The 14,613-nt window shown below is 39.4% G+C and overlaps 1 protein-coding gene across 1 annotated transcript in view; it reads right to left on the bottom strand.

Annotated features, from left to right (window-relative positions):
* Dpy19l2 (dpy-19 like 2) overlaps positions 1-14,613 on the bottom strand; it is a 129,254-nt gene that overhangs the window by 4,146 nt on the left and 110,495 nt on the right. The window contains exons 17-21 of the mRNA XM_026779547.1: positions 9,682-9,706; positions 7,308-7,427; positions 6,106-6,280; positions 3,227-3,326; positions 1,458-1,583 (exon numbers count right to left, since the gene is read on the bottom strand). Coding sequence (XP_026635348.1) covers positions 1,458-1,583; positions 3,227-3,326; positions 6,106-6,280; positions 7,308-7,427; positions 9,682-9,706 — 546 coding nt within the window. The remainder of the gene's footprint in view (positions 1-1,457; positions 1,584-3,226; positions 3,327-6,105; positions 6,281-7,307; positions 7,428-9,681; positions 9,707-14,613) is intronic.

Genomic DNA, 14,613 nt, shown 5'->3' on the forward strand with positions numbered 1-14,613 from the left:
CTGTCTTCTCTTTCTCTCTGGTCCTGTGCTCTGTCTTCTCTTTCTCTCTGGTCCTGTGCTCTGTCTTCTCTTTCTCTCTGGTCCTGTGCTCTGTCCCAGCTGTTCCCCTCATGCTCAGTCACTTAGTTATGTTGTCCAAGTCTCTGCAAGTTTTCCTTAAAACAATTTAGATAAGCCCTGTTCTTATTAGTTGCTTTTCCTTGGTCTACTTCAATTCACTGCCTTTTTATTGTTGTATCAAATAAACTTTTCTGTTCAGCACTTTTAAGTGTTTCATCTGAAGTATTTTCCCTCTAGAGCTCCTAACAGGTGATTTAGCTCTGTTGAGACAGTGTATCTTTCCACTAACTGATGGTAAATTCTTCTTTATTTCATGCCCCCCCCTTTTGTTTGTTTGTTTGTTTGTTTGTTTGTTTTTGAGAAAAGGTTTCTCAGAGTAGCCCTGGCTATCTCTGTAGACCAGGCTGGACTCGAACTCAGAGATCCATCTGCCTCTCCAGTGCTGGGATTAAAGGCATGGCCCATTTTTATTGTTGTTAGAACAGAAGCCAGGGTCTTACACATGCCAGGCAAGGCTGAACCTTGGAACTGTATCCCCAGGACTATTTTTATTAAAACTTTCAATAGTGAATATGGACTCTATATATGCTTAATCAAATACTTTGAATCAGTTTCTGATAACTTCCCATGTTCAGAGTTTTGGTCCCATTTTGCCATCATGTGTATGACTAATAAGTGTGGCATGAAAAGTGGACACTATAGGTAATACAGTCTAATGACACTGGAACCTGTATTGATCTTCTGACTGATGAATGGGATTGTTGTTATAGGCAACAATTTACTTGCATGGATCTGTTGATACCTCTACTCAGACATATAAACAATAACCTCAAGAAATACATTGAACATGTTTTTTTATTTTTGAAAATGCAAATGTAAAAAAATTATAATATTTTTACTTACTAAGTCATCTTCAGTTACAAGAATTTTTTAAGCTTTATACGTTGAATCTAATTAACAGTAAGAGATACTTCACTTATAATTCAGACATCAATAGAAATATAAAAATTTGAAAAATTATGGAATATAAATTTACAATAGATATTTTAACTGATTAGAGAATTAAGTGATGAATATCTATGATAAAACACCTTACTTCCTCAATCTTATGTTTCCATTTACATATATCTGTGCAAAGTAAATATAAAAGATCACATAAAAATTAAGATATTAAAATATAATTTTAACAGTTATTATGAGAAGGCAATACATTTTAATTTCTCTAGATGAACTTATTAAATCATGTGTTGTGGTAGTAGTATTTTAACATGACTTATCTAAAATATAAAGCCTTAACGAATCAGGGCTTCTATGAGGCAGCATTTTATCACGACATGATAACATGGAATGATTTTTGCTTTACAACATATCATATGATACACAATATTGATACTCACTTAGTTCTCACAACACACCATGCTTCTTCTAGAACATAATAATTCACATGTAATTCCAACAGTTTATCTCTCACTTCTACTGCAGGTTTTCGACTATATGCAGAATAAACTATTTTTGTTCGAGCCCTTTAAATTTAAAAACAGTAATTACAAACATATTTACAGAAATATTGCTAGCAAATTGATAATATAATTCTCAGTGGATGAGATGGGTATGTATGATCAAATTATGCAGCTGCTTTGAGAGATTGGTTTTCACACAAATATTTGTTTTTAATGTGCTGAATGTTAAAGCAGTTTGAAGTTTGTTATATCTAAGCTAATTTAAAGTTGTACTGGGTGGCAGGCTGATAGTTTAGGTTGTAAATTTTGCTTCACATAACCCACAAAAGTGTCTGCTAATAGAATATAGTCACCTAGAAGCTGGGGCTTGTAGTAATATGGATTCCAGTAGATAATCTCCCCTCTAGGAACAGATAAATTGAGATGAAATGCTGCCAACGAAGTATTTAGCAGTGGGCATCCAGGATACTACCACAGATAGGAAAAGCCAGGATGTTCATTTAAATATGGCACAATAGAAATTTGGCTGTTAAGTTAGAGTTCGTACACGATCCTAAGCAAACTCAAAGTTTGAGGTGTTCAATCACTACAACCAGACAGAAATTTTTCAACAAATTAAAATTTTTCTTCTAGCCCCCAAATTAAGAGAAAATGATTTCTTTAACAAGTGACAGACTGACCAAAATAATTTTTAAATCCATACCTGTTGCACTGATGACCTGAGTTCAGGTCCCCTATACCCAAAGCCAGTAATATCCATTCATATCTGTGACTAAAGCATAGGGAGATCCCAGAAACTCACTGGCCAGCCTAGCTGGACTCTATGCTCAATAGACCTTGTCTCAAAGAATAATGTGGAGAGCAATCAGAAAAGACATTCACCACTGACCTCTCTCTCCGTGTGTGTGTGTGTGTGTGTGTGTGTGTGTGTGTCTGTCTGTCTGTCTTGTTTGTCTGCCTCTATCTCTCTGTTTTGTGTTGTCCTTGTCTCTTTGTCTCTGTCTCTTTCTCTCTCAGGCACATAACCCCCCCATACATGAAAACCATTTCTTTGTGTATATGTGTTTGACTAATGAATGTGATTGTGTGTATGTCTGGAGACCAGAGGTCAATGGTGAATGTCTTTCTTTGCTTAATCTTTCACGCGGTCTTTCACTGAATGTAGACTTCAGCTATACTATCCAGTGAGCTTCTGGAATAGGCCTGTCTCCAGTCCTGCCTATGCTGGAGGCACCTATGTAAGCCATTGTTACTGACTTTTGGAGCAAGGGACCTGAAATAGGGTCTTTATCCCAGTGTGACTGGCCCTTTATTGACCAAAGCATCTCCCCAGTCCTGCAACATTATATTGCTCATGTTTGATTCAGATTTGAGGTTCTATTGAACCCACACCAGAAAAAATAGTACCTTAAGATATCTGTTTGCAAGGTTCTACTCTGTACTTCAGATTGGCTTGGAACTCACTATGTAGGCAAGGTCAGTTTTCACGCTGCAGCTTCCCAAGTTATAGGTGTCCCTTCAACATCCAATTCTTTGTATATCTTTTTTGCTTCCAGAGATGGATATAAAAATGCTTGTGGGAATATGTGTACATGAGTGTGTGTTTGTGTCTGTGTGTGTGTATGTAAATAAACACATTTTCCTTTTTCTAAGGGCTAGTAGCAAGTAGTGACAATTGTACTCAATGAATGCATGTGACCGCTCACCTCAAGTCTGCATCCTCATAGTGTGGGTGGTTCACAATTGGGTGCAGTGTAGATAGTTTGATGCTTGCCATCGTGGGCATAGCGCCTGCAAAGACAGCATCTGGGAAACAAGATGTCATTTCTTAGCAAAACATTTCAAAGAAAATAAAAAGTCCAATGTGCCCCTAATATTGGAATTCAAAATAAGAAAGATGAAGGGTCCTTACATAATGGCCACTGACACAGGTATTTTTCTTATTCAATATCTATTCTTTGCCTTCTGTAATATTTAGTTTTTGCTTCACTGGTGGTAAGAGCTATACACAATACTTTTAAATTTTATTTCACATTTTTTAATTTGGTGTGTGTGTGTGTGTGTGTGTGTGTGTGTGTGTGTGTACATGTATACATTCATGAGAGGACAGGAGACAATTGTTGGGAATTGGTTTTCTCCTGCCAGATGAGGCCTGGGAATTGAAATCAGATCCTCAGAGTTGGTAACAAGTGCCTTCTTAACCCACTGAGCCTTCTCACTGACCCCATGCACAATATTTTTATAAGGATCCAGTGACTTGGTTTGTAGGACAATGAATTCTTTTTTTCCTACTGTGGAGATAAATAGATAAAAACATTGCAAAGCTAAGTGATCTTCCAAGACTGTGCAGTTGAAACCGATCCAAATTCACCCTTCACTACTTCATCAAAACTTCCTACTACACTTCAAGAACCAGTACTACAGGGAGAAAACTAGACAAAAGGAAAACTCCCCTGTAGTACTATGAACTATGAAAAAGGCCAATATCATAGCACATTTTTTCAAATTATTTTGTTGTTATTGTGAATTGCAGTCATGTGGATCTGTTAGAAGATTTCGTTATTTCAATATTCATAATTCAGGGACTGGTGAGACAGCTCGGTTGTTCAGAGCTCTAACTTCTCTTGTAGATGACCTAGGTTTAGATTCCAGCACCCACGTGGAGGCTCACAACATCTGTGACTCTAATTCAAGGGGATTGAATTCCTATTCTCATCTCTACACACATCTTTATGAATGTTCTGCACATACATACAGGTACATATGCATAAAGTAAATAGTTGCTCTTGTAATATAACAATTAAGTTCATTGGTTGCCTTTTACATAATTTCTCCAGCTCTGCAAATCATTCATTACTAGTTGGTATACATTTTTGGAAGTATAAACTTGGACATAATTAGTATTACATCAAAGTATTACACAAGCATAGGACATTTTATTTATGTCTACTAAAATAATTATTTTTTCCAAATATAACTAAGCACTCTAATCAAACACAACTTCATGAAAACATGTCAATAAATACGAAGTGAGGAGGGCAATAGTGCAAGCACAAGCAAACACATGCAAACTCACAATGAATAAGCAAAATTGGCTAAAATAACTTGTCAGGGCATCAAAAGCACAGTAACTATTGCCACACACTCAGGGCTAATCACAACAGGCCAGCAGCGCCCCCAGTTTCTAAAGGATCAACCAAAAACAAAACAAAACAAAACAAAACAAAACAAAACAAAAAAACATTCCTGAGGCAGCTTAGTTTCCCTAACCCCATAGAAACCCCCAACTTTTTTTTTTTATAACAAAGAGCTTTTACATTGGAATCTTTCAGAGTCTGCACCATTGCCTCTTCTGCTGTTTTTCATTCCCCCCACGGGAAACAGGGTTCATACAACAAGCAGCAGCAAAAAGCCTGCAACAACTGGCACTCAACATGAATGTACCTTTTCCTTTTGAGTGCCTTTTGGGTCCTCCTTAATACTCTTTTTTGGTCATTTTCTTTCTTGTTTGCTGCCCCCACTGCTGTCCCTGTCCCAGCTCTCCTCTGTGTCTTGAGTTCGCTGTTTTTGGTGAGTTGACCCCTACCTTTGTTTTCTAAGCCCTTGGTAAGTTGGGGCTTTCTTTTCTATCGCTACATTTTCTTTACTTTCCCCTTTTTGAATTCCGGGTTAGGAACTCTCCATCATGACTCGGTTCACCCCTGTATCTCCCCATAAGGAGGTAGAACCAATAAAGGACCCCCCCCCCCAACAGGTTCTTTTCGCTCAGAGACAATATGTGAGTATATGGCCGCAGCCTAACAAACCACAGAAGTCCCTCCCTATAAGCAGCACACTCAGTCCATGAATACTGCTTTCCAAGATACAATTGTTGCTGCTCACCCCACATCTTCTGACCAAAGTTGTCACCTCCTCATAGACTCTCCTTGTCCTCCTCCTGAGGCCCATCATGAAGAATGAAGAAGCCTTCCCTTCTTCACCACCTGCTACCCCATGTAGGCAAGAGTTCTGTAAGTCCCAAGGGAGGGCTGCTGCCCTGGATTCTGCCCACTGTTACTGCCTCTACCTGGCCTCTCAACACACAGTATGCAGATCCTAAAGCAGAAGCTGCCTGTTCCTGCAGCGCTTCGAAACTGAGGTGGCCTGGGCTTCACTCTCCCCAACTATCTTGGCCCCATTGATCCCTGGTGTAGAAATTGCAACAAGCCTGCAACAACTAAGGGCCTAGAACCATGAGGAGTGTCAATTTTATCCTCTAGTGATGGAGTGGCTCACTGGAGCTGACAGCATCCTAAGAGAGTATCATGGCTAGATCTGGGGAAAGATGACAATCAGAACTGAAACATAATTCCTACTGAATGTATATTTTTTCCAGACCATTTTGAAGTAAGACAATTAAACTACTAAATGTGACGATTGTATACACATAAGAACACACCCACTCACACACACATAAATGCATACATATGTACATATAAATATATATGCACATACACACACACACACATATATACTGGAATGCTTAGCTGTGTGTGACAAACAAACATGTATGTGTTCTTTATATTATATATGTATAACAACTTACCTGGCCTGGTGTTGTATCTGATCCAGTGTATGAGCTCTTCCTGAGGCAGGTTAGTAAACTCTCCCATGATGCTCCATTGGTAATGGAGGTTTGCACAACCTTGTATTGACATCATTGTCAGAATACCGAAGACAACATTCTCAAAATGAATTCTGCAAAAAAGCCAGCCAAAGAGCTGAAATAAAAAACCATTTATTTATATTTCTTATATGAAGAGTACTATTGGATCAAAAGTACATTCTCGCCTTCCTACTGAATCCAAAGTGGGTTACCCTTCATTTCAGTACAGACACACAGAATGCCCACCTGCTGCTTCCAACAGCCAACATGCTGCAGTGACTGACTTGGTTATAAATGAATTTTCCGTGTTATTGAATGAATTGAGAGTCTTTCTAGGACTGATTTGCAGACAGACACTAGGATTAGGAAACTATACATTGAAATATGCTATACTGAAATCTTGGCCATTTTTTTTGTTTTTTGTTTTTTTTTGTTTGTTTGTTTTTTGAAACAGGGTTTCTCTATGTAACAGCCCTGGCTGTCCTGTAACTATCTCTTGTAGACTAGGCTGACCTCAAACTCATAGAGATCTGCCTGCCTTTGCCTCCCAAGTGCTGGAATTAAAGGCGTGTACCACCATGATCCGACCTTTTGACTGATTTTTATGATGACTTGAGTAAGCAAAGGAAACCCCACTAGCAACGATGTGTATGCTCCTGTCAGGAAAATGGCTGCTAGACTGTCAATGCCGAATGAGGCACATCTAGACGTACTGAGAGTCTATCTAGTTCCTGTAGTTCTCTAGCTAGTTTATGTATCTGTGAGCTTTAGTAAAGAACAGCAGAATGGAGAGCTTTTGAGGAACTCTCTTATCCAAGCAGGGCCACTCTGGATTTTTTCAGCGTTGGAAATGTGCTGTTTATGGACCCAACTCACCTGCACAGACTTAACTGTTATTTGTAGACATGATGATAACAGAGAGCGAGGAATATTCATTGCTCACCACAAAAAACATCATTCACAGTCGATCACTATTTGTCAGCTGACAACGAATCAAACCAACTGACATTTACAGTCATTGAACACAGTTAACTCAAAGCACTGATGCGTTCATATTTTGGATGACTCAGTAAAGTCATGACAGCCCCACGGCAGTCGCTTTAGTTGTTCTAGTAACAGTCACTTAAGAATGGATGGCTTACCTGTCGGGAGCAGATCAAAGAAGCCATGATGCACATGTGGGGTGTCAAAAACAGCTTCAACCGCATGATTAAAATGGCAAGAACTGTGAATGCCAGCAACTGCAAGGTGTGAAAAATCAGCTGCAAAACACAAAACAGTCACCTTTTATACTTTATACATCTTAAATTAACAGATCAAAATGCAGTGTCTTAAATTTTCTTATACAGGAGGGCAGAGATTTCCCAGCATGGCATTGATATGCATTCGACTATTCAACTAAGATTTCATAATATAATCAATGCCAGGAACTGTCCTGAGTGTTTCCCATAGGGTGCTGAGCAATTCTACCCTCATGAGGCTCACACGTTAGTGCGTTTAGTGAGAAAGGGACACCAGTAACTCACTTTATAGAAATAAGTTGCAATTGAGTAGACAGTGACAAGAACAATGGGCAAGAAGATGGAAGAGGGGAAAGAGCCAAGCAACAAAGGCTGTGTGAAAGGCCACACGAAGACACTGTATCTTAAGGAGCATCAACACAGTGGGAAAACTGAAAAAGTGACATCTGGAAAAGGATTTGATCACGGAGGGGCAGAAGAAAAGGTGACAAATGCAGAAAGCTCCATATATGTACGTGTGTTTCATTAAAAGCTATCATTGTAGTACATAACCCAGGCTGTATTTAAAGGAGGACTGCCCGAGTGTTTGTGCTAGTCAGTATTCCATCTTACTTTAACAAGGCTGCAGGCTCCACAGAGCAAAGGTTTCAGTAACTCTTTCCTAACTGAGACTTTCATAACCTTTACTAGAAACACATCAAGTGAATGTGGCAATAGCCAAAGTAAATGGCAGCTAAATATTGACATCCTAATTCACCAATATTCAACTCAACACATACAAATGTGTGGGGTAACAAATGTTTTTCTGTCTGGTCACTCAGCTCCCAAATAATGACACAAGGACTTCTTATTAATTACAAAACCTTGGCCTTTGGCCTGGGTTTGTCTCAACTAGCTCTTATAACTTAAATTAACCCATTTACACTAACCTACTTTCTGCCACGTGGCATTACCTTTCTTCCATCTTGTACCTCCTGTTTCCTCTCCATGTCTCCTGGCTTCTCTTATGTACCTAGCTTCCTCCTCCTCTTCCTTACTCTCCCTGGAAATCTTGACTATGCCTCCTGCATAGCTATTGGTCATTCAGCTTTTTATTACAGCAAACACGACAATACATCTTCACACAGTGTGCTAATACCCCAACACAATGTGGTATTTTCATTTATCAAAAGGCATACAGTCAGCTTGTACTTTAGAGTGAAATGAAATAAACACTGCAATAGTAAAATGGCCAATTTCTGCAATCCCAAGCTACCAAGATCCTAGAGAACAGCCAATTACTTTGACTTGCACTTCCTTCTAGGACTTTACCCAGGGAATGATCAAAACACACTGGAGGGTATTTTAACTGGAAACAAACTTTGTGAATAATATAGAAGAACAAATAACAGATATGCCACATGGCCATATCTTCTGTTTAAATATTTAAGCTATAAATTAAAAGATTATTTAATGGAATGCAAAAGGTTTTAGGAAACATGAACGGCTCCCTAACAGGTCTGAGCAGGTTTTGCCTTTTACCCTTCTCCCCTTATTAAACTGTGAGATTAAATCTTAAAGCTAGTCACCAAGGTCTATTTCCTTATTTGGTCACTGACTTATTCCTAGGACAAAACACCAAGTTCCAACAATCAAACTTCATTATTTGGATACACTGACTAACACATCCAATCAGGACTATCCATTCACCCTAACATAAACCTCCCCCTTTCCTCCTTTAAAACCCACTCCTGCACAACAAAACAAACCAAACAAACAAAACACCTGCTGCTGCTGCTGCTGCTGCTGCTGCTGCTTTCTGTCTGCCTCTGCCAGATCAATAGGCAGCTCCCATCCCAACTTGCCCTTCTAGGGTAATCAATCTTTGTAATGAGAGTTTGGTGCCTGGATATATTCCATACTGATTCTAATGGGCTGTCCTTCCTTACAATACAAACTTGTGTATGTACAGGATAATATTCTGTAAAATAAATGAATAAATAAAATAAAAACCCATGTAGCTATAGCACAAAGAATAAGGATGATGATGATAAAGAAACACACCGAAAAAAAAATCAAAGTTAAAGGGGTTACTTCTGGCAATTTTTATCTGTTTTCAGAGTTGACTTTCAAATCATTATTACTATTCAATTTTGAGACCAAAAGGAAGAAGTCCCCAAAGAAAGTGAGTGCCACTGCCCAAAGTTCAAGCAGCACGGCAGGAAGGTTGCACCCCTGCGAACTGTCCTTCAAGTAGGGGTTAACAGATAAGGCTACCAAGAATGAGAGCTTTTACCTCACCGTTTTCAAGGATCTGTTTTCTGAAAGAAAAGAAAAATGATCTGTTTACTGAATGTCCATTACAACATCATTACATAACAATAAAGCTGCTTATCTTGATCTGGGATTTTAAGTTCTTAATTCTTCCTAAACTGTGTGAAATACAAATTGTAAAACACTATATATGCTAATTAAATTAAAGAGTTTCAAAGACATAATTTATGATTGTTTTACGTATGGTATATGAAAAGGCTGATCTTTGATTAAGTTAGAATATGTTCTACTCATCCCTGGAGACTTTACCTCTGGAATGACATAATTCTGTTTAAATATTTAAGCTATGAATTATAAATGCAGTGCTTTCAATGATTACCATTGAACTTTAGGCTTGTTTTAAATTTTCACAATTATAAACTACATAAATATTTTATACATACCTTGGTAAATATCTCTAAGGCATATAAATATTTTACTTCTTGAAAGTCCCAATTTATTGACTATCTACAGTAACATATAGTGTTCTAGCTACTGCACAGCGAGTATACTATGAATAGTATAGAAATTATTTTTTATGTTCACAGAATTTATAGTAATCTGATACACAAATAAAAATGTCTATTCTATTTCTCTACAGAAAGATGGTGCTTTATAAATGGCCTTACAGGAAGGGATATTTTAGGAGAAAGAGGTGAGATTGTGATTGGAGGGGATTCACAAGTGTAGTCCTCAAGGTGCTCACAGGTCTTCTGGAAGGTAGGAGAGGAATCGGATTACTCTGATCCCTGCAGCTTCCCACCTAAGCATTGAGGCAATGTTTTTTCTCAGCATTGAGAAAAGCAGTACAGAAAATTATTACCATTCCTGCTGCTGCAGCAATCGCTCTCACATGATTCTTAGGCCTTGGCATCTGGGTAGGAGGATTGAGGAAGAAATAGGAAATTCACACTGGACATGCACTAGAACAGATCAGCCACACTGATGGGAATTTGGAAAAGAAGAAAACTGAGAGAAAAGTCCATACAGTTCTGACTCATTAAGTTTCAGAGAGGAACAGGGACTTTGTTGAGAACAGGAACGGAAGCCATTCATACATATTCTGGCATAGAATCTGATTACCTTTTGTCCACATACCGAGACTTTGAAGCTAAATTCAATGTACTGGTTTTTTAAATAGAGAAAACGAGATAATTCAGTGGGTAAATGTTCCTGCTGCCAAGACTGATGATCTGAGATTGATTTCCAGAACCTACACAGTAGAAGTAGAGAATCAACTCCTCAAGTTGACCTGTGACCTCCACAAGTTTGTCATGGTATGCACACACACACACACACACAGCTGCCTATGCAACACACACACACACACACACACACACACACACATATAACAAATATGTAGTAAATGTAATAAAAACAAAATTTGCATGTTGATAGGAGACTAAACTGGAAATAAAAAGGCCCTAATTGAGAACCACTTCAGGAAGTATTCCCCAGAGCCATGACAGGTTATTGCTGGAGATGCAGCAGCACTGGTTAAATTCATTCATCTGGCAATGGCTTTACAGGCATGAAAAAATGCAAGAGTGGAGGAATATGAAGCCACACCAAAATTCCTGAAAACTGATGAAGCCAGAAAGAGAGTGGAAGTATTGGAGTCCCCTCAAGAATGTCCTGGGACATCAATTCATTTGCATGTGAAGGTAAGTCTATGTTGAAATGGATACTGTGGGATGCCAGAGATGCTACACAGTAAGAAATGTGCTGAGCATCCCAGTCTGACTTGTTCATTGACTAGTTCTTTTAAGGCCGCTATTTTAGGTTCTGTTATGGATCATTGTTCCACCAAGATGACAGTATCAGAGAGCCAAGAAAGGGAAATAGGTCATGGACCCACTACCCTGAGGGCTCATGGCAGGCATGGGCCTTTAGAATTTGGGGTGTGCTTCTGGGTAGTCAGTGGGAGAGGAGCACCCCCAGAGGCCCACTTTGTCATGGATTATATCTTCAAAGAATGCCCTATCATCTGTGATCAAAACTACATGTCTTCTAAAATATCCTTGCCCCAAAGATTACAGGGGACATTGCCCACGATAGGAGGGAAGGAACCATGATTACTATCAAGGTCCTTCCAGTACACAGGTAAGACAGTAGTGCAATAGTCTAACTGGCTGCCCAGTAGAACCTTCCACAAGCAGACCAACACCACCATATTTGTCATCCACAAGAGTTCCGGTCGTTACTCCAGGACCTGTACGTTGTTGATGAAGAATGGAAAGAATGGGTACTGCATAGACTGGCCTGCCCCATCCCAGTGCTATCCCCCTCCTCACCATATCTTTATCTTGGATAACAAGGACTATTTTTGTTTTAGATTCCATTTGCAACATCAGATAAATGATGCTTTACGTTCGCAGTCTGGGAGCTTAACATGCAGCAACCTGCCCAAAGATACCAATGGACAATCTTACCCCAAAGAATGAGAAACAATCCTACTATTTGTCAGCTCTATGTTTCCCAGTCATTTCACAATGTTCCTGATGTCCATTACATGGACTACATCCTGCTGCTCAATATCTAAAAGGGTATCTTTGCCACTCCTTGAAGATTTGGTCACACTCAACCTCTGGGTGGCCCCTGAAAAGCTCCAGTCTTTTCCTCCTTATGCTTTTCTAGGATTTGCCATAGCTTGAAAATTACACCCCTTGTCTTTCAGCCTGATATTTGAGGACCAATACATCTTGGCAGACCTCCAACAACTCTGTGGCTCTATTGACTTAAGTTACTTTTGCTCATTTTGGAGTGAGAGATGAATTCCTTCTTTCCTCTACTTGATCTGCCCCTTGGCAAGGATAAGGCTCACATTTGTAGGGTAACCTCCCTTCTAACTGTAACGTCTTTAGTTAGACACAAGCCTCATAGGCCTCTCCTAGCAATCATACTTTGTACTACCACAGGTATTTTGGGAGAATTTGGCAATCATGCTTTTTAATATGGGTACATCAAGTGTTCTTGTATCTACAAAAAAAATCTTGTCAAAATTTGAAATGGTCTTTTGCCTCGCCCTTAAGGTACAAATGCTGGCCTAAAGGGCTACTTTTTTTTTTGAGGCAGGTAGTTATGGAACCTGTCCTGCAACTCACTCTGTAGACCCTGCTGGCCTCAAACTCACAGAGATCTGCCTGACTCTGCCTACAGAGTGCTGGGATTAAAGGTGTGTGCCACCACTGCCTGGCCCTTTGAGGGCTGGTAGTCAATGAGGCAAGCCAATCTAAGACAGACACAGTCCAATTGCTGGGTGCCCCTGAGGAAGAGTCAATAAAGCCAGGGCAATAGCTTCATGACCCCGAGTACACTTCATAAAAATAATTAAAAGGAGGGAATATGTAGGAGGAGACTAACAAACAGCTCAGAGCCAGTCAAACATACACATTATTAATTTCTTTAAGAGTCAACCAGAATTCTGCTGCAATGCTTGGAGATCATTGATGTCATGATGACCTGGGAGAGAGAGAGAGAGAGAGAGAGAGAGAGAGAGAGAGAGAGAGAGAGAGAGAGAGAAAGAGAGAGAGAGAATAATACATTCCAGATTGTCACCACCCCTGGGTCCTAGAGGGGGTATAAGAGGCCTGTCCATACCCTCAATAAAAGTAGTCGACATTGGCTTTTACCTGGCTCCCAGTCTGTGTTGTTGATTCTGCACCTTCTATACCCCTACCCCAAGATGCTACGCATCTCTTGTAACAACTGGGGACATTTTATATCAGCATTCCTAAGCATGAAGCTGTGGTGTTTATGTTGTTGCTATTTTATGTTTTTCCCCATGCTGTAATCCTCTTGAACACTGTAAAGATTTGTCATTCAAATTGGTTTAATAAAATACAGACTGGTCAGTGGCCAGGTATAAAACATAGGTGGGTCAACCAAACTAAAGATGATGGGAAGGAGAAGGGTGGCATTGGGAGATGCTGGTCAGATGCAGAGAGAGCAAGATCAGCATGCCATATTGAGTAAAGGTACTGCCATGTGTCAGAGCATAAATAAGGAATATAGGTTAACTTGAAATATAAGAGTTTGTTAATTATAAGCCTGAGCTACTACTGGTCAGCAGTTAAATAAATAAATAAATAAATAAATAAATAAATAAATAAATAAATAAATAAACGAATAAAATCTACTGAGGAAATCTGCATGCATGGATTGTAGCTGGGCCAAGAGAGGATCTAAGTATGCTACCAGAGGTTGAGATTTAGAGATTTGGGTACCCATGATCTTTGGTGCCCAAATGATTCCATAATGAGCACCACTTACCAGACACAGAGCTTTAGTTTGTAATATTTTTGTTGCTGTGGTTTTAATCTTGCATTGGTTAAATATGTCTTTGTTATGACCCTACTCCTCAGTTTGGGAATGGGATCTTTTCTTCTGTGCCAGTTTCTGTTAAACATATGTGTTACAATTGTTTATGCTGTGGAATATTTATCTTAATGATACAAAGATGTTTTATGTTCTTTTCTGTTGCATTTGTTTAACTCTGTGAAGCTGTGATACTTTGCCTGTCTAAAACACCTGATGATCTAATAAAGAGCTGAATGGCCAATACCAAGGCGGGGGAAAGGATAGGTGGGGCTGGCAGACAGAGAGAATAAATAGGAGAATTTTGAGAGAAGGAGAAGGACAAGCAAGAGAGAAGAAGGGACAAGAACATGGAGAGGAGGACACTACGGGCAAGTTACCCAGTCACATAGCCAATCATGAAGTAAGAGTAAAAGTGAGATTACAGAAGAATGAAAAGGAAAAGGTCCAGAGGCAAAAGGTCGCTGGGATAATTTAAGTTAAGAAAAGGTGGCAAAGCCGGACGGTGGTGGCACACGCCTTTAATCCCAGCACTCGGGAGGCAGAGGCAGGTGGATCTCTGTGAGTTCGAGACCAGCCTGGTCTACAGAGCTAGTTC

This window comes from Microtus ochrogaster, chromosome 5, assembly GCF_000317375.1.
Source record: "Microtus ochrogaster isolate Prairie Vole_2 chromosome 5, MicOch1.0, whole genome shotgun sequence".
Taxonomy (NCBI): domain Eukaryota; kingdom Metazoa; phylum Chordata; class Mammalia; order Rodentia; family Cricetidae; genus Microtus; species Microtus ochrogaster.